Source organism: Eucalyptus grandis, chromosome 6 (assembly GCF_016545825.1).
Source record: "Eucalyptus grandis isolate ANBG69807.140 chromosome 6, ASM1654582v1, whole genome shotgun sequence".
Classification (NCBI taxonomy): domain Eukaryota; kingdom Viridiplantae; phylum Streptophyta; class Magnoliopsida; order Myrtales; family Myrtaceae; genus Eucalyptus; species Eucalyptus grandis.
In genome coordinates this window covers 18741304-18763673 of record NC_052617.1, presented here as the reverse complement: position 1 = coordinate 18763673, position 22370 = coordinate 18741304, and the positions used below count along the sequence as shown (strand labels likewise).

Below are 22370 nucleotides of genomic sequence, written 5' to 3'. Positions count from 1 at the left end.
CCACGCTCACCTCTCTCTGTCTGTCTGTCTCTCTCTCTCAATGATTTTTTTTTTTCCTTCCCTTCCTTCTTCCTTCTGGCTGGAGGAAGAAGAAAGGGAAGGAGAAAAAAAGGAGGAAAAATGATAAAATAAATAAAATTCAAAATATATTAAAATATAATTAAAAGTTATTAATGTCGGGGCTGACTGTACCACCTAAATCAACCGACATCAACATTAGCAAAATCTCTATTTAAGACCCATTTTACTCCATATCTTTCCAACTGCTCGTGAGCCTCTCATTCTCCACCTCCCTCCCCCCTCCAACTATGCCATGGCTTCTGGTTTCAGTCCTCTTGCTAATCCTCATCCTCCTCTCGAAATTCACATACTCCAATCTCTTTACCCCGCTAAAGCTACAGCGCCACTTCACAAGGCAAGGCGTCCGGGGGCCCGGCTACCGTCCGATCCTTGGCAACATGGCAGAGATCAACCGCCTATTCGTGGAGGCTCAGTCGAAGCCCATGCCGTTCGACCACAGGTTCCTCCACAGGGTGGCTCCTTTCTACTACCACTGGGGCCTCAAGTATGAGAGGACTTATTGGTTCGGGTCGAGGCCTAGGTTGGGCATCTCGGACCCGGACATGATCAAGGAGGTCCTTACAAATACGGGCAGGTCATATGACCAGATCAAGTTCAACCCGCAGGCTCGAGAGCTGTTCGGGGCAAGGCATTTTTGGGCTGGTGGGCGAGAAGTGGGCCGTTCATCGCTAACCAGGCCTTTACTATGGAGAGGGTTAAGGTGAGTATTGGAGGTAGTATAAATTATCAACTTGTCATCGCATACATCCCATGTCATTGTTTGACTTGATTTATGAACACGACATCTTAGTCCTACACAACCCAACACACTTTACAGTAATATGAAACGTTGCGAAAAAAACAAACACTCAAACAATAAAAGAAACAAAACAAGAAAATAAATTGGATTTTAGATTTACATTATTCAATTGGTGGGGCCTAGTCTAATAGGAGAGCACCGCATTCCATGATAAATTGAGCGACACAATAGAGAGTACAGCCATCTAAAAAGGTGATTTCCACACCGGCATTAGTCCACTACAAGAGACCATTGATCCTTGGGAAAGGACCAAGGAGATCCTCGTCAAACTTGATGAACCAAGCTACGAAACGATGGTGAACTAGGAGGTCTAGGCCCTCTTGCACCCAGAAGGTGGTGGTGTGCTTTGCGACTGTCGTCTTGGTCCCCTCGATGGCATACTTTGTCACATCCCACTCAAAAGACATGGGGACCCAAAAACGATCAGGGCGTTCCATCACTACGGCCTGAAAAGTCAACAACGGAGTGAGGTAAAATCTCAGCGAGTTAATAGCTTAAGCCTCGACTAAGATGCGAATTCATCTCGAAAAGGCCTAAACGCGCATGATATATAAACTTACCTCACCTTCACACACCCCTGCACATTAGTATATCAAATATGGCAATATCAATGCAACAAGTATAAACAATAATCCGAACACATTCTATAAATTTCATCGTGTTGTCAACACATTTATTCCAATTATTACGACTACTTGGGACACAGTCAATACAAGAGTCGACAGTCTTTCGATATGACCGGGCATCGTCCCATCCCATCGGGTATGACAACGCCTTGCGTACTCATACGCATCGGGATGACATTCCATTAGGAGCTTCGGTTTGGTCTCAACTGTGACTTAGCATTCGAACTCCTACTAGGCATTTGATAAAAATCGGGTATCGTCTCGCATTTTCATACGCATCAAGATGGAACCATTACCCCCCATAATCATACACATTGGGGCCATTATGTAACCACACGAACACTCAACCACTCAAGCAAATTTTATCTTTTGACTTAGCCAATGCAGATGTGGTTCGTGTTCAAATAACATATCTCGGAAATTTTTACTGTTAAAATTATAATAAAATAATCGCACGTGGTCATGTACTTCAAATCAACGCATCAAACTTTGCTCGCTTTCATTTTAAATCTCCATTGCCCCATTTGGCACTAAAACACGGCGTCCAAATACGACACTCCTAAGTTTGTTGTTTTCTTATCAATAAAACATTTTTGAAAATAGCATTTAAAATACATTATTTGGGCAACCAAATATCATGGCATTACAAGCTCAAACAATCAAAATTATGTATAAATTCATCCAATGAAGTGACCATAAAATTATACTTGATGACTAATCCATCATTAATTTCCACTAAACACGATTAATTAGTATTAAGCTAACATCGATTAATTACCTTAATCACGATTAATTAAACTAATTTTATTAATTAATCTAACTTTACTTTATCAAGACTAACCGTCATTAATTACTCTAATTGTGATCAATTAAACTAAATATAATTAATTGACCCGATTATGATTAATTAAGCTAATCATGCTTAATTAGACTACCGTAATTAATTAAAATAACCATTCTTAATTAAGACTAACCTCTATTAGCCTTAATCTAATCCACCCTTAACCATAATTAGGGCTAAACCATCATTTCAGGCTACTAACTACCATTATCCCTAAACTAATTCTAACTCTAAACGCAATTGATTTCATAATCAAAGATTAGCAGTTAACTTGTAGTTTTCCAGCGGTGGTGAGCTTGTGGCGATGGCGGCGTGACGGCGTCAAGGACACAGGGCTCACGGCTCGAGCGGTGGCACAAACAGTGGTGGCTCAGCACTTAAGACCCACGGCTTGGCTAGGAAAGGAGGGGCATTCGATGGTGGCTTGCGGCAATGGTGAGGACGGTGAATGGTGATGGTGCGGACAAGCGATGGTGAAGGTGGCGTGGCAACGGCGGCCCCTCAAAACCCATGGCCAAGCTTGGGCTTGGCTTGGCTTGGGCAATAGTGCACCGACAATGGTGGTGGTTTGGTTACGGAAACAGCAAAATAACGGCGGCACTGTAGCTTGACGGATGGGCGGTGGACGACACGGGTAGACGGTGGCAACAAAGGTGGTGATGGCGGTGGTCTTTGAGAGGAGGGGGAAGAAGAAGAATGAGATGAAGATGAAAATGAAGTCGAGAGAGAGAGAGAGAGAGAGAGAGATTTTTCTCCAAAAACTTATAATTTCTCTTCACCCACTCTCCCTAAATCCTCATATCATAGCATTTTGTTCCCCTTATCTTCTTTTCGTTTTTCATTTTCTTTAAAGCCAAGATTTTGGCCAAAATTCACAACTTTGCCACTGGTCTTGGTTCCCTTTCCGGCTTCCAATTTTTGTTCGATAATTTCTTTTCCAAAAACTTTTAAACTTGACGATAATTCACAGATAAATGACGCGACATTCAATAAATTAGTTTTGAAATTCTTGAAAGTTCGATACCCTAAATTGAATTAAATTTCATAGTTAAAATCGAGAGGTGCCATTGTATACAAGCCTTTGAGAGGTGCCATTGGTTTGATCCGTCCCTTGATGGAAAGCACTTTTTTGCCTCTTCACCTGCTCTAACGAAAATTTGCATCTTTTCCATCCAATTAGGCATTAGTTATGTGTTTGCTAGGGTCGTAGTGTTTGACCGAGGCTGTAGTAAGATACAGAAAGATGCGTGCCATGTTTTAGCATGAAAGTTGGCTCTTTGATAGGCTTGGTGTTGAACTTCTTAATCTGATGTGTAACTGCATATTCTAAAAGACGTGTCTTTGTGCTTTTTTAGGACTATGAATACTTGAAGCTCTATAGTTCGAAATACGGCAGGGATGAAGGGCTGGCTTTCTTGGAGAAACAGGTCTTTATCTTGGTCCAGAACGTCACACTCCGGAACACATGCCTATCGACATGATGCGAGGCGAGATCTTCAACACCTGCCGCTCGTGATTGGTTTTGCCTGGTCAAATTTTGTGCTATTTATGTTTTATTCTCTGTAATTGTAATCTTGGATAATCCAGTGTAAAAACCCATTAATGTGCTTATGGAAAAACTCAGTCTATTTCCACCGCGGCAATCCGGTTTTTCTAAAGGATGATTGGGGTACATAGCGGTCACTTATAAGATTTGCTTATGTCCGAGTCCACATAGGTAATATTAGCTGTATTTATGTCCTTGTGCCGAGGCATCATATTCTTGGATGAATTGACTCTGTATAGGTTTTCTTAACGCTTGTGGAGATTGCATTTGGGATTAGATGCATTTTCGGATGCATTAGATGGAGGATCCGGCGGAATCACTTTGTCAGAAGAAGGGCTATACTATGACATGAATCACTCCTAGGCACATGAAGTCTAAAGTGGCTGGCGACATCTCTTGGAATCTTTCAGGCAAAACGAATGAATTATGGGAGAAAAAAATTCGTGTTGAAAATTATCTATTGCCCGCCGTCGGTACTAGATATACATGTTTTTTGTAGCTTGTGATTTGGCATCCCAACATTGTATATGACACGACCGACAGTTCACTTACTGAGAACCTTTTATGCTTGATGGCAAGCCGATCGGTTCACGTCCTCCTTTTGGCCATCATAGGACTCGTCTCCCTCCTCAGTAGCCCGAAAGATGCAATGGACATGTAAGTGCTAATGTGGCTCTTTTGCAGTAGGAAATGGGCATGTAGGAAATGCTCTTGGTTGCTCTTTTGCAGTCAGCATGCACCAATGAGATGGGCTCACATGGAACCCATCTGATCGTATGATCACGTGAGAGGATCGGCCTTGCAAAATTTGTGAAACCTCACATAAAAGAGACAATCATCCTCGTTGAACCTATCCCTAACCTTCTTTTTTCCACTTGGTTTTGCCAGTGATAAGCTCAAAATCAAGGCACCGCAATCCCAACGGTCGCCATTATCTTTCGTGGAGACTTGTTGGCCACAAATTCCTTGGAGGAATCTAAATGTATATTTTATAATATATGCCTACATTACTTAATTCAATAATGGAACAATGCATGTTTCACGTGATCTCTCAACAAGATACACTTCCTGTGTTGAACATGAAATATTAATAGTTGGGTAAAGATGGTGGGTGTCTTTGATGATGATGCAATTTATATTAATTTAAATTATGTTAATTGACTTATATGTTAATTTTTATTATTGTCGTCCACATTCATCAAAAGTCAACATCAATTTTTTTGACTTGAGGAATCTAAATGTATATTCTATAAAATTAGCCTACATTAATTAATTCAATAATGGAACAATGCGTGTTCCACGTGATCTCTAAAAAAAATATGCTCCCGTTTTGAACACGAAATATTAATAGGCGGGTGAAGTGCTTTTCTATGGTTGGTGTCTTTGATGGTGATGCGATTTATATTAATTCCAGTTATGTTAATTCACTTATATGTTAATTTCTATTACAGTTGTTCATCCACATTCATTAAAAGTCAAAATTAACTTTTTCACTTTCTCATCAAATCTAAAACATTATTTAAATTTTAAGAGATTACTAAAAGTTATATCTAGATATTTGTATCAATATTTATGTATTGTAACAAATTGAAACACAAGCCAATCTTTGATTTCCCATTTTTGTTGCCTTTTCTTTTGTTTACAATATGGAGTATTTGCGTTAATCCCCATTTTTTTTTTTTTTTTTGCTTTTTCTTTTGTTTAGACCATACATAATTGACCCAAATTATAAGTTCATATGAACCAAACAAGATAAGCTCTTTGTAATTAAACTCGTTTCTAGGAGAAAAGATATTCATTTTCTTTTTATGGATAAAAGGATGAAAACTGGGATTAGCACAAATACTCCATATTGTGACTACCATAAGTCTCCTACATCAGTTGATCCAAATCATAAATTTTAATCCACTAGGATTGCGAAGGTTTAAGGTAGAGCAGCCTGTAATCACCATCTGACTGGCAAAAAAAAGAAGTTAGAACTTATTAAGGTTGCATATAGAGCTAGAGGTTGTAATAAAGATTTTTTTTTTCTTAATTTTTTAATATTTTAATTAAAAAGAATCCACTTCGTCTGTGGATTCACAATTTTCTCAGGAATTTGTTCGGTTTCTTTGAGAAAATTTGTGGTGGGAGTCTCTAGAAAGTAATGATGCTGTCACCATTTCATTTTCCTAAGCGTAAACCTAAGAAAGTTCTGTCTTTTAAAAATTTCATCTTTTTCGTACGTGAGTAGGTGAACTTTCACTATCAGCCTAGCATGCACTCCATCCTCTTTCATGGAAAATTGGAGGCTCGAGATTTCAATTCGGAAAGATTTGAGATCTTGAAAGCCATTTCCATTTTTGTCTTATCACCTCTTTTCTCATCATTCTCACTTATCTTACATTATATATATAATATTGTCCTTTTGAAGATCGCTTTACCTCAATACAATCATCATTGAGTCGAGTCTGAGCTATTTGCAAGTAACTCGACTTGATTACATCTCTATTTTCAATTGATCACACATAACACAAGAGTATATTAAAAACCACAAGCTTTTGTTACAAGGGTGTTTAACAGGTGCCCCATTAAAGGACCTTTTTCATTTACGGAAGACCGTCTTTCTCTTATTTATAATTAATATATTGTAAATGCAAATAATTCTTCATTAGACATGATTAAAAAGTACTGAAAGCACTCGCAAATAATTTTTCATCGCAAAACCACAAAATTATTTGGAAAAAGCATAACAGTTTGACCTAACCTCTATTTAAGACCCATTTTACTCCGTATCTTTCCAACCCCTTGTGAACCTCTCATTCTCCACCCCCGCCCCCCTCCGACGATGCCATGGCTTCTGGTTTCAGTCCTCTTGCTAATCCTCATCCTCCTCTCGAAATTCACATACTCCAATCTCTTTACCCCGCTAAAGCTACAGCGCCACTTCACAAAGCAAGGCGTCCGGGGGCCCGGCTACCGTCCGATCCTTGGCAACACGGCGGAGATCAAACGCCTTTTCACAGAGGCTCAGTCGAAGCCCATGCCGTTCGACCACAGGATCCTCCACAGGGTGGCTCCTTTCTTCCACCACTGGTCCCTCAAGTACGGGAGGACTTTTGTATATTGGTTCGGGTCGAGGCCTATGCTGGGCATCTCGGACCCGGACATGATCAAGGAGGTCCTGACGAATACTGGCAGGTTGTACGACCAGGTCGAGTTCAACCCACAGGCTCGGGAGCTGTTCGGGCAAGGCCTTGTTGGGCTAGTGGGCGAGAAGTGGGCCATTCACCGGCGGATCGCTAACCAGGCCTTTACTATGGAGAGAGTTAAGGTGAGTATCGGAGGCAGTATAAATTATCAATTTGTCATCGCATACATACCATGTCATTGTTTGACGTGATTTATGAACACAACATCTTAGTCTTGCACAACCCAACACACTGCAAAGTAATATGTAATGTTACGAAAAAACAAAGAATCAAACAATAAAGAAACGGAACAAGAAAATAAATCGGATTTTAGATATACGTTATTCAATTAGCAAGACCCAGTCTCTGAGGAGAGCATTGCATTCCACAATAGATCGAGCAACACAATAGAGAGTACAACCATACTCGAACTACTCAAACATCTCACTATTTCCTAGCCCCTAATTACACTAAATAATTTACATGGTGTTTAGTCCTTGTAATTTCTTGTGAAGTAATATTTCAATCTCATAAAGAAATTTACGAAATTTACCACAAGATTTATTGGCTTGAACACCAAAAAGCTCTTTTTTGATGCGATTCACAAAGAAGACCGCTTCTTAAATAGAAAAGTTTGGGATCCAACAAAGGAAGCTCCTTTTAGGAAATGTACTCTTATTAGGAAACCACTCAAACTAAAAAATCATTCAACTAGGAAATCTACTCAAATTAGGAGTCCTACTTGAATTGAATTTCCTTTAAGGAAACAAATTCAAGATAGATTTTCAACAATCTCCATGTTGGCTCAACAATCTCTTCTTAGAATTTGGACTTTGCCGCTACTCTTCCCACAACCCGTGATGGGAAAGACCGCCATAAAAATCTTTCAAGCCAACTCCCTAGACCTTGTTAGGATACTAATTATATCTACACCTTTAATCGCTCCATAAGGATTTGCAAACACAACCCCATGTACCACAAATAAAGCAAAACCCATGTTACATCCATTTCAACGAGGAGATCGAACACACATCTGCAAAGATGAGTCCACTAGAGGATGTTTCGGTTGGTGGGACCTACTCTACAGGAGAGCGGTACATGATTCTACTATAAATCAAATGATGTAATAAAAATTACTAAAAGCACTTGATTTACTCAAACTCATAGTGTTTTCCGGCCCTTAATTACTCCCAATAACTTAAACGATATTTAGCCTCATAATTCCTTGCTTTAAAAGCTTGAACATCGAAAGCTCCCCTTACATGCGATTCACAAAGAAGACCAATTTCTTATATAGAAAAGATTTTGATCCAAAATAGGAACCCTTTTAGAAACCTTACTCAAACTAGAACTTCTTGAATTGGGGTTTCCTTTACAGGTTTAGACTCGGGATATGTTTTCAATACTAAAAATGAAAGCTTTAACATTGCAACTCTGAAAGTTGAAGCTTTGGAGCAAGGGATTGCGCATTCTGTGGTAAAAGAGGTCATGATGCAAATGTAATCTGAAAATGGCAGTGAGTAAACCAAGCAGAAGCTAGTTTTATGTTCTTTAAATTGCCGTACAGTCATTGGCAATTTGGCGAAGATCAACTGCTCTTTTGCACTGCGAGCGGTTTTCTTCATCACGTCTACCACTGGACGGACTTCACAGCATGCGTTTCCTTTCATTTTGAGTAGGGGTGGATCCCGGAGATCGTGGCGAGTGCGGCCAAGATCCTGGACACGTGGGACAAGATGCGAGGAGAAAGAGAGGAGTTCGAGGTGGAGGTGTTTAAGGAACTACAAGGGCTCTCGGCTGACGTCATCTCGAGGACTGCTTTCGGGAGCAGCTTCGAAGAGGGCAAGCGCATATTCGCCTTGCAAGAGCAGCAGATGCACCTCTTCACTCAAGCCAACCAGAACATTTACATTCCTGGCTTCAGGTCTAATTTAAGTTGCTCCATTTCAGGCAATAAAAAAATTTACTCCACTCACATTCTCAGTTGTTACATATGTACAAATTATATCTAAGGACGTATGTGGCATTGTTTCTATTTCTAAGAAGTCATTCTTGATCTTATTTCTAGGAAAAGTCATGATTCAATGATGTGTCTTGTTTAATCACGAATTATTACCTTTCTATTTTTTAGAGCAGTCCTAAACTATCTCTCTAGCTGTCACCGGAGTCTTCATATCCATGGAAGATTAGACCATCACATGTTTCACTCAATACACAGGTTCCTACCGACTCGGAAGAACAGGCAGAGATGGAGAATAGAGAAGGAAATCCGGCACGCGGTCTTGAAGCTGATTGAGAACAACTTGAAATCGAGAGAGAATTTGTCCAATTTTCTCGCTCTCCTAACATCATCCCACGAAGAAGAAAGATTAGGAGTGGAGGAAGTCATAGACGAATGCAAGACTTTTTACTTCGCGGGAAAAGAAACGACGGCCATGCTTCTCACTTGGGCGCTTCTCCTCCTGGCGAAGCACCAGGAATGGCAGGACAAGGCCCGGGAAGAAGTGATCCGCGTCAGCGGGAAAACCGGGCTACCGGGTGCTGAAAATCTGAACGAGCTCAAGATTGTAAGTCAATCACTATTCCTCGCTAGTCACATTACTACAAACAGACCCGTTTAGTTTTTCTTCATGGGTTTACTGTCTTATACAAAAAATTCATCGTTTGTCGAGCTTTGGCTAGCTTCTTAGATGGAAGAAAAGGTTTGCAACTCCATCATCAAATCCGCGGGACCAATCCAAGGATGAGATGGTGGTAATTTAATAGTCTGATGTGTGTGATGAAGAACTTCTGTGCACATTCAAGCAAGAAGTTTAAATTGTCTCACTTACTACCTATATAAGAAGAAATTGTACATGACATGGACTATCTTCCAATGTTTGTTATATTATGCATGGAGGCACAGTCCAGATTAATTGTATGAGTATCGCTTAGCGAGCTCATTCTTCGATTGGGGTCAATCTAATGTGCTAAATTCACTATTTGAACATGCTCACTGCTATCAACTGGAATTCGACTGGCGCAAATTTTCCTAATAACCTATTTCACCACTCCATTTGCCTAAGTTTTGAAAATTTAGTCTGACGGAAAAATTAAACATTTTGTGTTCACTCAAACTTACATCTTGCTTATGTTATTTTTTTGAACAGGTAACGATGGTATTGAATGAAACACTCAGACTGTACCCTCCTGTGGTGACAGTGACGAGGCAAACCCTTGAAGATGTGCAGCTAGGAGACCTTCAAATTCCAGCAAAAACGGAGCTCTACTTGGCCTTCTCTACTGTGCATCGCGACCCCGAGATGTGGGGCGAAGACGCGGATGAGTTCAACCCAACAAGATTCACGAAGCCCCGGAACCACCTGGCCGCGTTCCTCGGGTTCGGGCTCGGCCCCAAAACCTGCGTAGGCCAGAACTTGGCCATGGTCGAGGCCAAGGTTGTTCTGGCCATGCTGGTTAGGCGATTCACCTTTGAGGTGTCGCCTTCGTATGTTCATGCTCCGATGCCTCTTGTGACCTTACAGCCTCGGTATGGGGCGCCGATCATCTTGAGGAGGACTCATATTTGAATCTGGTTCATTTTCCTTTCTTTTGTTTTTGTTTGTGGACTTCTGTTTGTAACATGGTCGCATAGTGTGAGGGAAGACAATTTTTAGGTCTTGAAATAGAAACTTCGTTTTGTGTTTGCATCATAAAAATAATGTGTCGTAATTTGGTAGAGCTTTGTGACTCCTTTGTTCTAAGTCTAGCCCGTTTCTCAGGTGTTTCTAATTTGTGCACTTATATAATGTCTTATCTTCTCCCCAAGCTTTTTGGGATGTTTTATGTACTGAAGTCTATTTATTGAGCCAATTATCTTTCTCTAGTTACATAAAAAAATTTCACTCTGCAAAAAAAGAAAAGAAAGTGTTATGACTTAAAAGACTTAAAAGAATTGGATACGTGATGATAACGTAACTAGCAAATGGGTGTGCTTACAACTGATATCTTGGGATCATCGTATTACAATAAAATATTTCTGACCAAATAACCCCTTCTATCATGGTGGTCTAATCATTGCTAATCATCTTACATGTCATGACCAGCAAGATGATAATTTTGATTACTGTTCACTATACTTGCTAATTACTGATAACTCTGTTTCTCACTTTGAGTAGAAGTCGCCGTGAAATGGATGGCAAGCTCATAACTGAAGCGAGCTCATCTCAGAGCTCTTGATTGCCTCAGCTCCGTCTCGGCCTAAGCTCAATTGAGAGAGCATGTTGGTGACTTCGAATACGGCCAAGTCTAGGCTTCAGGTGCTCCCCTATCGATTCTTCGTTGTGCAATTGCCCGTGATGGTGGGGATGTCAATGAGGGTATGTTTACATAGCCAGTTACGGTTTCGGAGCAATGGCATGTGTGGAATTGGTGATAATTGCAAAATCACGCCGCACCACCACGCCCTCGCCACCCCTCATCTCTCTCTCTCTCTCTCTCTCTCTCTCTCTCTCTCTGATTTTTTTTCCTTCCTTCTTCCTTCATAAAATAAATAAAAATTCAAAAGATATTAAAATATCATTAAAAGTAGGGGTGAGCGGTTCCCGGTTGCGGTTCGGTTCCGGCTGAAACCTGGAACCTACCTTCGGGTACAGGTTCTTCGTTTTTTGGAACCTGGAACCTATCCGTCAGAACCAAGAACTTGGAACCTACCCTGTCACAGGTTCCAGGGTCGGTTCCAGGTTCCAACAGGTTCTTTTTTTTTTTTTTTTTTTTTTTTCATTTTTAGTTTAAAAAAATGAAAATGAACGCAGCAATAATAAACAATATTATACCTCTTAATCCTCACTCTTTTTTTGAGCTTATCCTTCAAATCATGATTAACACAGAAAAATAGCTTGAACTCACCATAATGGGTCCGACACCTTGACAATCCTTCAAGGAGCAGTACTCCAAAACTGTAAATGTCTGGGTTTCCGAGTTTTCATGACTTCGGGAGCCCGATAACCTACACTTCTAGTTCTAGGAGGCACTGTAGGAGTGCAGATCAGAGGAGTCAGGCCAAATATGAGATGCAACCTTCAAGGTATGTTGCCATGGATAAACCTCCCACCTCTGGCCGAATGGATGTGAGCAATGCCTTTAGCCACTCCTAGAGAAATCTTCACCCGCGATGCCCAGTCCAATGGTTGTCTCCCACCTTCTGCAAATCATTATCAGAAGGTAATTGTCAACAATGCAGCGAATAGGAGACAACATACACTTCTTTCAACAAACCTTCCCCATGTATCCCACCTCACATTGTCGTGGTCGGGATAATCATCCACGTATGACAAGTCTCCAACATACAATAGAGTTTGTCCTTTCTGCATATTATGCTCATAATGGGCGAGTGTTCGGTTTGAATCAAAAGTTTGACCAAGATCCCCTGCAATGGTCATTGGCATGCTGAGCACAGAAAGAAGTAGAACCGTGGATGCATGTAAATTACCGGCAAAACTAAATTTGCTGCGACTTACTGATGAAAATGATTATCAAAGCTAAATGATTTTGCAAAGACTCATAGTACATACACAGGAATGAGCTTTTGAAGCTACTTTGAGTCATTGACTATCTATGCATGACAATATGATTTACTTTACTTATGAGACCGAAAGTATATGGAACATCAGGGCCAACCTTTGGAGGAGTAATGAACCAGAATTGTCGGACCGTGTGTCCAATTCCAACCTCATAATAGTATTTAGTGTTGTCCTGCAAGTAAATGGAATAAACATCAGCTACATTTACCAAATTTTGTAGACCAGGCAAAAAAAAATTAATATTTCTGGAGGAATTCAGAAATTTACCATCAAGTTTTTGAGGGTGCAATGGTGGATGTAGCCAGAAGTATAATTGTAGAACTTATAATGATTAACTTTGCCCTTTGCCTTTTTCTTGTGCTCGCTATTTTCACTCCAGTAACGCACTGCATTGGCACTACATTGGACCCAGGTTCATCCGGAGTCACCCATGACATAATCACTCCTTTTCCCACATGATCTCATTGGGTAATATGTACTTAAAGACTCGCACCAAAATCAAAACCAAATAAAAAACCACAACGAATAGAACAAAATTAACAACAGTGACCTCTAACATTAATTCACATCGAATCTGAAACCAAATTAATGCGACTCTAGCTCATCCTAGTGTGTATACACATAGATGTCAACCATTTCATAAGTCACGAATGAACAGAAGGAAAAGCTTGTAGCTTGTGCTATACTGAAAGAAAAAGCAAGAAGACAAACTCAGTTGAGACATGTCGAGGGGTATTATGGCCAGGAGGCACTCGGAAAACATCGCTATTTAGAGGCATGTCCACAGTTTTCTCTACTTTATGGAAAAAAGTGCTGGTCTTCCCTCCATTGCACAAATCAGCCCCATTCAAAACCAGAACAAGAACAACCCCAACAATAGCCACTGAATAGTAAGATGAAGATCCCAGAATAGCCATCTTGGTCTTATTTTGGGATACGGAAGAACCTACGTGACACAACCCCACAAATTCCCTTCCCTCACTATGTATGTACTTGGATTAGGGCACACAAGCATGACACTCACATCTTAGAAATCGACCAAATAAAGCAGCTAAAATGTTATATTAGATCTAACAGTTAAGAGCAGAAACAACAAGAGATTAGACCTGTGATTGAAGTTGGAGGAGGCGAGTTTCTTAGGTGTCGAGGGTGGCGAGCGGTATCAAGGGACATCAGGCGGCGTCGAGGGGGTCGAGTGGGCGTCGAGGGGGTCGTGCGGCGTCGAGGGAGCATCAAGGGTGTCAAGCGGGCCAAGCGGGCGTCGAGGGGGTCGAGCAGCGTCGAGGGGCCGAGAGGCATCGAGGGGCGGCGCGGACGGTGCGATAGCTTGTCGGGCTCAATGGCGAGACAGCTCGTCAGACAAGCGGCGGGTGGTGATGGTTCGGTGGCCAAGAGGTGGTGGTGAGTAGGGCGTGGGGCGGCGGTGTGGTGGTGGGTGAAGCAGCAGCCAACAAGAGGAAGGAAGAAGAAGAAAAAGAAGAAGAAGAAGAGGAGGAGAAGAGGGGTTCGGTCGAGAGGGGGAAAGAGAAGAGAGAGAGAGAGGAGAAAAGAAAAAAAGTTGGGGGCAGGAAGTGATGTGAGGAGGAAAAAGGGGAGGAAAGAAAGAGAGAGAGAGAGAAAAAGAAAAGGGAAGGGGGGAAATCACGTTGGGGGAAGCGAGGGGCTAGGGTTTTTTTTTTTTTTAAATTCTGACCGGTTCCCAGAAAAAGGGAACCAAGAACCGGAACCGGTCTCTTTAGAACCGGGAACAGAACCGAACCCGGTTCTACCCGGGAACCGTGCTCATCCCTAATTAAAAGTTAACAACGTCATCGTTGATTGTACCACGTAAATCGACCAGCATCGACATTAGCAAAATCTAACTAAAATTAGCTGGAATGATTGAATTGACATTATGTCAAAATGTTTCGGAATAAATTGGCACCAATAAAAAATTTAGGGCTAAGTAATCATTAATATAATATGTTTATGACTTTTTTTTTTTATCACTTTTCCCAAAAAAACTGAAGTTGAGACATGCTAATGCGAAACGATACTCGAATTGAGGGGAGCAACCATAACATTAAGTTTAAATGTGATGAAGAGATTGTTGAGTTGTGTTAGGTTTCCTATATTGAATAATTGATGTGGTGTGGATTGGTTAACAATCTTAGTTGACTCATAACTCATTAGTTTAAACTTTTAATTGAATGTGAGTTCAACTAAATATATCTCTTGAGGTGAAGGTATTGCATTTTTACTGAGTAATCCGCTAGGCGCTCCTGTGACACCCAGGATCTCAAGTCAAGTCACATGACTTGCTTTATAAATTAGGGGAGATATTAATTTCGGATCATAAAATAAATTTCATTCTAAGTTGAGTCATAAGAAATTGAACTGCACTCGACTATATTTACTAAAAACTTTGTTTCCGTACACATCGGGAGATGAGGCTAAGGAGGGGGATTTCTACACACAAAAAAAAAAAAAAAAAAAAAAAAACACTAGGAGCCACAAACACTTAATATCCCGCCTCCCGTCGAGTATGTACATACTATAAAAAAAACAAAAAACAAAAAAAACAAAACTCTCTCACACGTCGAGTGCTCCTTGGTCACCTTCTAATCTGAAAAAAAAAAAACAAGACACAATAAACAAGTGTGAGTTTTCAAAATAAAAACTCAGCAAGTGGGCGGTTAGTCTTAACTTAAAGTTGGCCAATAGCAAGACAAATAGGTAAAGAAACTATTAATTTGCAGAATCTATAGAAGTCTAGTTGCAACAATCACCTAGAGGAAGACGTCACTCCACCCTGTACCCCTCGCACCCAACTTGGCGTCACGAGGTTCACAATCACCTAGGGGAAGACGACACTCCACCCTGTACCCCTCGCACCCAACCTGGCATCACAAGGTCCCCTGAAAAGTTATTCAACCCTTCTTAGTCCCCTGGAGAGAATACTATTACTCCTAGTCACCCCTCTCCAGGCATCCCGACACCCGGGGTCTCTCATTGGCTCCTTAGCCAATTACACACATTCATAATTCTGCCTTGTTGCAGCACCAACAACTCCAGTATGCTAACAATCACACCAAGGTCTAAACATGCATTTTTAAATACGACAAGATATATAAGAACCCTCATTAGAAGCAACAAAGTAAGAGTCCAACATTTTCTTGCAGAAAACTCAGAATCTACTAACATAGATAGAACTAGGCGAAAGCGACTAGTCTCAGTGTTTAGAGCCAAAACCATAGTAAACCATCATAGAAAACTCTCAAGTTTTAATATGTGATAGTAAGGCCCTAAATGAAAACTTTTCAAGAAGGAAACCAAGTTTGGTTCCTTCTGTAAAGAGAGCAGCAATGTGGTCCATGCAGCTCAAAATTCCTTCCGCCGAACAGAACTAACAACCGGGAGGTTTAGCCCATTTCGAAGTTCAATACTCAGTAAAATGCTTTGAAATTTTGATATGTTCTGCACCTACATGTCTCCTACTACTTTCATGAAGGAAGTAAATCCATATTCTAACTCAATAATTTTATAGAAATTCAAAAGCACACTGAGGTCGTGATTTCACGGTACCGAACAGCTCACTAACAGTATAAAATCAAATCTTCATGTGGATTAGTTTAACTCATAAAAATATCAATTAAATATATGTCATAGATCAGAATTTATTGCACAACTTTCCAGAAAATAAGTTCATCCAACTCTTAATACATTTGATGACCGAAAATCGACAAACCAGCAACCTCAGTGAACTTTTCTTCTCGGACAGACCAACCATGAACTCTAGCATCTGCACTCAGCTACTCCTAGCTAATTAGTCACCTCACGAACCCCCATTTGAGCCTCGACCACACATGTATAGCACCTAAACGAGCGTTGACCACTAGTGATTCATCACAAACAATTCGAGAAATCCATCCAAAGCCACAATTGAAGTCTCGACCTTCCTAAGTCAACATGTAAGCCCATTTCGTAGCTCACCAGCCTTTCCTACCCAACAACGATGGACCACAGCCTCCCTCTCACCCCGACTTACACCATACCATCCACAAGCCTCGCACTTAAGTCACTGACCACCCATCCAACCCTGCGACCAGCCCGAATGAGCTCAAAATAGAATCATCAAATCAAGAATCATTCTCAATTTGCTCAATCCGCACCTCTCTCACAGTCTCTCTCTCTCTCTCTCTCTCTCTCTCTCTCTCACGCTCCCTCTCTCACTCACAGCTCTTATTTGGACTCTCAGCTAACCCATATATACCAAAACAGGGACATCAAGGCTCCGTTCTGTTCAAGTCGAGGGAGAAAAGAGAGAAATGGAAGAGAGAGGGAAGGAAACTATGGGTTGGTGGGTTGTCGACCGGGTGGAACGCGATATCCACCACCTACCAGCCACGGCAATTCAAAATCAGAACCTATCCTACCCCAAAACCCAACGTTTCAGCTGTCCCCTGCACTCCCAATGCAGCCACCTAACCCTAAATCAACATACAACACAAGGCGGGGCAAACCCATGAACTCGAGACCACGAAGACAGCTTCACTTGCCTGGATCTTTCACCGGCAGAAGAGAGAGGAGGCGTCGGGCGAGCTGGGGCTTCACGGTCGACGGCGGGAGCTCCGAACAGGGCAAGGCAACGATGGTCTCGCTGCTCGAAGAAGGCACGGGGCTAAGAAGGGCTGAGCTCGGGTCAAATCTTTGGTGGAACGAAGCGAAAATAAGAGTGAGAAGAGTTGGGTGTCTCGGTTGAGGGAAGAAAGAAAAGAACCCAGTTGAAGAAATCAGTCGCTACAACTGAACCGTTTAGGAAAGAAGAAAAGAGTAGAAGTACACGTGTGGCCTCCCCCTCTTCCTCTTTAGCTCCACCTGGCTGCTACGAGGGGAATAAAATTCCTCTTGAAAGAAAATCCTCCCATGCACGGAAGAGTGGGTCATGGTCGAACTAAAAGAACACTTGGTGTTTTAATCAAATCAGTAACCTTAATCTATAATATACTTAACTTAATTGACGAACAAAAGAAAACTTGGGGTGTCATAGCTCCCAACAAATAATATCAAAGTAACAAATGGTAATCTCGTTACCAATGTGGTTTTAGGGTACACATGAGGGAGACTAATTGGCTTAATCTTGCTTTTAAGTGAAGGTGGGTTCAACGCTCCCAACAAAAATTATATCATCTCTAATTTTATTCTAATGTCGCACCCCAAGTCCTACAAGAATAAGGGAAATGACACGATTGTCCTCCTATTTGAAGGGTTAGCTTCAGACATAAAATGACTTAAACACATTATCAAAATTTTTAACCAACATGAATAGGGACGACACTTAATCTCTCTCTTTTGTCATTGTTGACACCTAAATTGTGATTAGGTTATTAATTAGGTCTTATTTTCTTTTATTTTCCTTTTTTTAGATAATAAAAAAACAAAAACAACAAAATAAATAAATAAACAAGAAAAACAAAAATTGGCAGCCCATCGGGGCTGGGCCTTCGCGCCCAGCCCCCCTCCTTTTCTCTCCCCCCCCGCATGGGCCCTTATGGCCCAACCTCCTTCTCCTCCAGCCCGGCCCTCTCTCTCTTCTTCTTCTTCCTTCTTCCCTCTTCTTCCCTTCCACCTCTGCAACTCACGCGCACGAACGAGCCTACGGCCAAGGAGTGTAGGCCGACGTCGGCCGGAAGAGACAAATCTCAAGCGCCATCATTGGCTTCCTTCAATGCCGAGCATGCGTTGTTGGAGGAGCTCGGATGGGACGCCGGTTCAGCCACGGGGGTCCGGTCGGTGTGCGAGGGCCGACGGCCGACCCTCTATCGACCGGCCTCCTCCTCGCCTATAAATAGCGGAGCACCTCCATCGTTGAAGGACACAGAGCGAACTCCAAGATCTTCCCCTTGAGAGACTTCAAGGGGGAAATCAAAGAGCGAGCGAAGGATTGGGTCGCGAGCTAAACGATCTCCCACCGAGAGACATCGGGGGAGGCCGGCGGCAAGCGAACCCAGATCCGCGAGAAGGAGAGCACGGCGAAGTGAGGGACCTCTGGTAGCAAGCTTCGAAGACCTTTCTCGAGAGACTTCGGGGAAGGTTTGAAGGCAAGCCACCGGAGATCTCGGATCGGCCGAAGAGGGAGAGATCGGGGTCGAATCGGAGGGTCTGCAGTTCCGAGGGAGTCCTAGATCCGCGAAGAAGAAGACTTGAGAAAGGTCGGATCGGGGAGAGGGGGCTGATTGGGAGCGGACCGAACCCTTCCCGTCGTGTCGAGTCGCCCCAAGCCGGCCGCCGCCGTCGCGTGATCAAGCACCAGCCCCAACGCCGTCGAACCGTGCTGCCACCCTCGCGTTTCGCCACGCTATTTCTCCCGACACCGGCCACCCCTTTGCTTCCCGACGTAGACTGCGGTGTTCGAAGACTCGGCCGAATCAAAGCCCTACATCGCGAAATCGACCGAAATAGGTATGAGCTCGGTCGCCATCTGCCGCCGTACGCCATCACCGCCCCCATCGCCGCCGCTCGGAGGCTTCGCCCCCTCTCGAAACCCTAATCGTTGTTTCGCCTTGCATCTCAACCCGTGCGGTTGCCTCCGTCGCCGCCGTTCGGAGGCTTGCCCCCTTTTTTGTCAAGACCCTAGCCTCCGTCACCGCCGAACGCTGGACCGCCGCCGTTCGACCTCCTAGCCCCTCCATCGGCGCTGCGGATAGACGAGGAGGGAAGAAGCATTGCGTCGGACCCGGCTGGTCGGATCCGGACCCCTTTGTTCGGGTAGGGTTTCGCAAATTGAGAGGCGGATGAAAGCCGGGTCGTCGGATCGGGTAGGGTTTCGCCAGGACCGGGTCATCGGGTCGGGCCGGGTCGTTTAGAAGCGATGGGCTGTTGGACCGGGTTGTCAGGCCGGGCTGGGTGTCCCTAAACACCGGCCACGACGCCGTTTTTAAAAAAGGAAAAAATTTGAGTCGAGCCCGCAACGCGGGCCCGTCCGCGTGCGGGTCGCCGGCCCGGGTCGGACCCAACCCGCGGATTCGACCCGGGTCAGTTTTTATAATATTTTTAATAATAAATAATAAATATTATTTCAAAAAAAATAAAAATAATTTATTTTCGAAAAATATAAAAAAATGTTTTAATTTCCAGAAAATCGAAAATATTTAAAAAATGTTGAAAAATGTTTTATTTTCTAAAAAATCGAGAAAAATAAAAAATAATTTATTTTCCAAAAATATTTTGAAAAATATTAAAAAATATTTTATTTTCCGAAAAACCAAAAAAAATAAAAAATATTCCATATTTTCCAAAAAATGCCAAAAATCCAAAAAAGCCAAAACTTCATGAAAAAGCCAAAAAGACTTGTATTTTTCCAAAAATACCAAAAAAAAAAAAATCCCTTTTATGTCCAAAAAATGATAAAAAGACTCAAAAAATGTTTTTCCTTCCCAAAATGCATGGAAAATCCCTCAAACATCCAAAAACCCTCAAGGTTTAAACACGATTAGGTACCGAAAGGGCATTAGTGATTAACTAGTGTAATCAAGTCCCCGATCCTAATTTCTCTGGTTGCGCAGGAGTGAGTATTTCTCCCGATACTTCGCTTGGGTTTCTAATCAACCCACCCAAAATTGATTAGTGGCGACTCCATTTTAAAAATCAACTTGCAGGTTAAAAACTTAGACTATTAAGTCGTGAATTGGTGGACTTGGGAGAGTCCGGGCTTAATCAATTTCAGCCGAGCCATTAGCTTCCTTAGGCGCTCGTACCCGATTGCGGGTGCCGAAAAAAAGAGAGGTCACGACAGTCATATGGACCATGATCATGGCTCCTTCATTCTTCTCCCCACTGATCTAAGGTTTCAGCTGGGGATTCTGAGATGGTGGTCATACGCTAGTATAGTGAATGCAATGTCGACATCTAAAGCGATGATCAGTGTGGTGGTAAGGTGGTCGAGCGGCGGGGGCAGTGAGGAGAGTTAAATAGGAGGGAGGGAGGTCAAGCAGAAGTAGGATTCTTCCATAATGTCTGTTTTGCAAGCTAAAGTTCCATACGATAATTAATAACAGCCATATAATGACCATGTGTAAAGGAAAGCTCAATTGCACCCGAACGTTTCTCGAGTTGATAATGTCCATCTCGATGAAATCTTTTCCGAGTCAAAAGTTTCGTATGGCGCTTATTTTAGTGTCAAAAGTTTTCGCTAGCTTACTTAAGTGCCAAACCAAAGAAAAACAATCACTTAAATGCCTTAGACAAAAAATTTTGGCCAAAAAATGACGTGGCTTTTATAATTAAAAAATTAATATTACTGGGCAATTTTTTTTTTCTAAAAATCAGTAGATGTGGACTTTCTTGGCTGTTGTCCAATGAAGAAGAAAGAAAATATTGGCATTTTTATTCTCATCTCTCCTTTGTTACCATCTATAAGCTCGCTCTCTACAACAATGTGTCCGCCCTCTCCCTCACCTGAATGCCTCCGATCCCTCTTGCTTGAAAAACCCATCCGGTCATTCCCTCTCTCCAAATTCAACCTCTGCCCCTCCTTCATCGTTGCTACCAGTTGTTGCCACCAGATCTGGTCGAGCAATACTGGCGCTTGCAAACCACTCGTCCATGGACGAGTGTTGATGTCACTCGCAAGGCACCCGTATTGTCTCCAGTGAGCTTGGTTGAGAGGCCATGTTTTCATGTCTTCAAATTTTGCATTTTAAGAGCTCATTGGAATATTATCGATGTGCCATGAACTTTACTGCTCTATTCTTTGCTCTGCGATCCAAGTACTTAAAGAACTGAGACCCTGCTTGACATACCATCGCTTGCTTTGATTCTTGGCTTCTTCATCACCGAGAATCTTCCACGTCAATCTAACTTTCATTCACCGCCACCTATAATTGATTCCGGAAGAGTGCGAGGCGCACTCTGTTTTACTCTACTTCACAACCAAAAGATATGAAGTGATGAAATTGCCCCCGAAATCTATTTGTTCGCTTTCATCCCCATTGGTAGTGATAATTGAACTTTCTGTCCTTGATCTAGTCATAGATTGCAACTCCATCATCGTCCATAGACCAGGCAGTGTTTGACTCGCAATTTTGTTCTGTTAAGACCAAAGTTGAAGCTGAGATTTGATCTTCTTTGTTCTCCAGAAGGCAAGCACTCATGATAGCAGTGGTCAGGATGACTAGGTGGAGTAGTTTCTTCGTGGCTTGCCGCTGGCAAGTTGCCGGAGCATGGTGGATCGAGTTGGGAGGATTCATTCAATGGCCACTTAGGGTTTGAAATTGGGAATTTCTTTCAATTTGGCAAATTGATATTCTTATTTGGAGGGAAATGCAACTAGACGACGTCGTTTCTTGCTTTAAATGTTGATTGGACTCTCTAGCGAGCCACATCAACTTAATAAATTATTAAAAAAGGCCATGTCGGATATTTGGCCAATCAGATCGGCGTTGACACTAAAACGATCGTTTTTCAAAATTTTTGGCACTTAAGTGATCCAAAATAAACTTTTGACACCAAAATGAGTATTGTATACAACTTTTGGCACTTTTGGTGTACTTATTCCAATTTATATCAATTTAAGCTACGTGAGTTGACTTATATGTTAATTTTTGTTACTGTTGTTCATCCAAATTCATCAAAGATCAAAATTAAGTTTTTCACTTTCTCATTAAATCTAAAACATTATTTAACTTTTTAAGAGATTACTAAAAAGTTATATCTCGATGTCCGTATCAATATTTATGTATTGTAACAAATTTACAAGCCCACATTTG

The 22370-nt window shown here is 42.0% G+C and overlaps 2 protein-coding genes and 1 long non-coding RNA gene across 5 annotated transcripts; 2 read left to right on the top strand and 1 right to left on the bottom strand.

Moving 5' to 3' along the window:
- Positions 1-276: 276 nt before the first annotated feature.
- LOC120294835 (cytochrome P450 734A1-like) lies at positions 277-2890 on the top strand. 3 transcript variants are annotated; one of them, XM_039315533.1, is made up of 2 exons: positions 277-781; positions 2633-2890. In XM_039315533.1, the coding sequence occupies exons 1-2, from the start codon at positions 309-311 to the stop codon at positions 2661-2663; spliced, it is 504 nt and encodes a 167-aa protein (XP_039171467.1). In that variant the 5' UTR covers positions 277-308; the 3' UTR covers positions 2664-2890. The 3 variants fall into 3 exon arrangements, with proteins under 3 accessions (XP_039171467.1, XP_039171466.1, XP_039171468.1); XM_039315532.1 differs by having other exon boundaries at positions 2625-2890; XM_039315534.1 differs by having other exon boundaries at positions 2614-2890.
- A 3772-nt stretch (positions 2891-6662) lies between these two features.
- On the top strand, positions 6663-10915 carry LOC104448742 (cytochrome P450 734A1). Its single transcript, XM_010062630.3, has 4 exons — positions 6663-7206; positions 8743-8987; positions 9282-9630; positions 10213-10915. The coding sequence occupies exons 1-4, from the start codon at positions 6721-6723 to the stop codon at positions 10630-10632; spliced, it is 1500 nt and encodes a 499-aa protein (XP_010060932.1). The 5' UTR covers positions 6663-6720; the 3' UTR covers positions 10633-10915.
- Positions 10916-11862: 947 nt separating this feature from the next.
- Positions 11863-14070, bottom strand: LOC108960349. The gene is made up of 4 exons (XR_005552116.1): positions 12892-14070; positions 12722-12796; positions 12338-12470; positions 11863-12245 (listed from the first exon to the last, which is right to left on the bottom strand). It is a non-coding gene; the product is annotated as an uncharacterized LOC108960349 (long non-coding RNA).
- Between the last annotated feature and the right edge of the window lie 8300 nt (positions 14071-22370).

What these genes read in the sequence shown, in the direction of transcription:
- LOC120294835 (XM_039315532.1), top strand. Translation starts at nt 309, where the DNA reads ATGCCATGGCTTCTGGTTTCAGTCCTCTTGCTAATCCTCATCCTCCTC. An exon ending in TTACTATGGAGAGGGTTAAG is followed by an intron (nt 782 to 2,624) that starts GTGAGTATTGGA and finishes GTTAACTTGTAG; the next exon opens with TTTTCCAGCGGTGGTGAGCT.
- LOC104448742 (XM_010062630.3), top strand. Translation starts at nt 6,721, where the DNA reads ATGCCATGGCTTCTGGTTTCAGTCCTCTTGCTAATCCTCATCCTCCTC. An exon ending in ATTTACATTCCTGGCTTCAG is followed by an intron (nt 8,988 to 9,281) that starts GTCTAATTTAAG and finishes CTCAATACACAG; the next exon opens with GTTCCTACCGACTCGGAAGA. An exon ending in ATCTGAACGAGCTCAAGATT is followed by an intron (nt 9,631 to 10,212) that starts GTAAGTCAATCA and finishes TTTTTTGAACAG; the next exon opens with GTAACGATGGTATTGAATGA.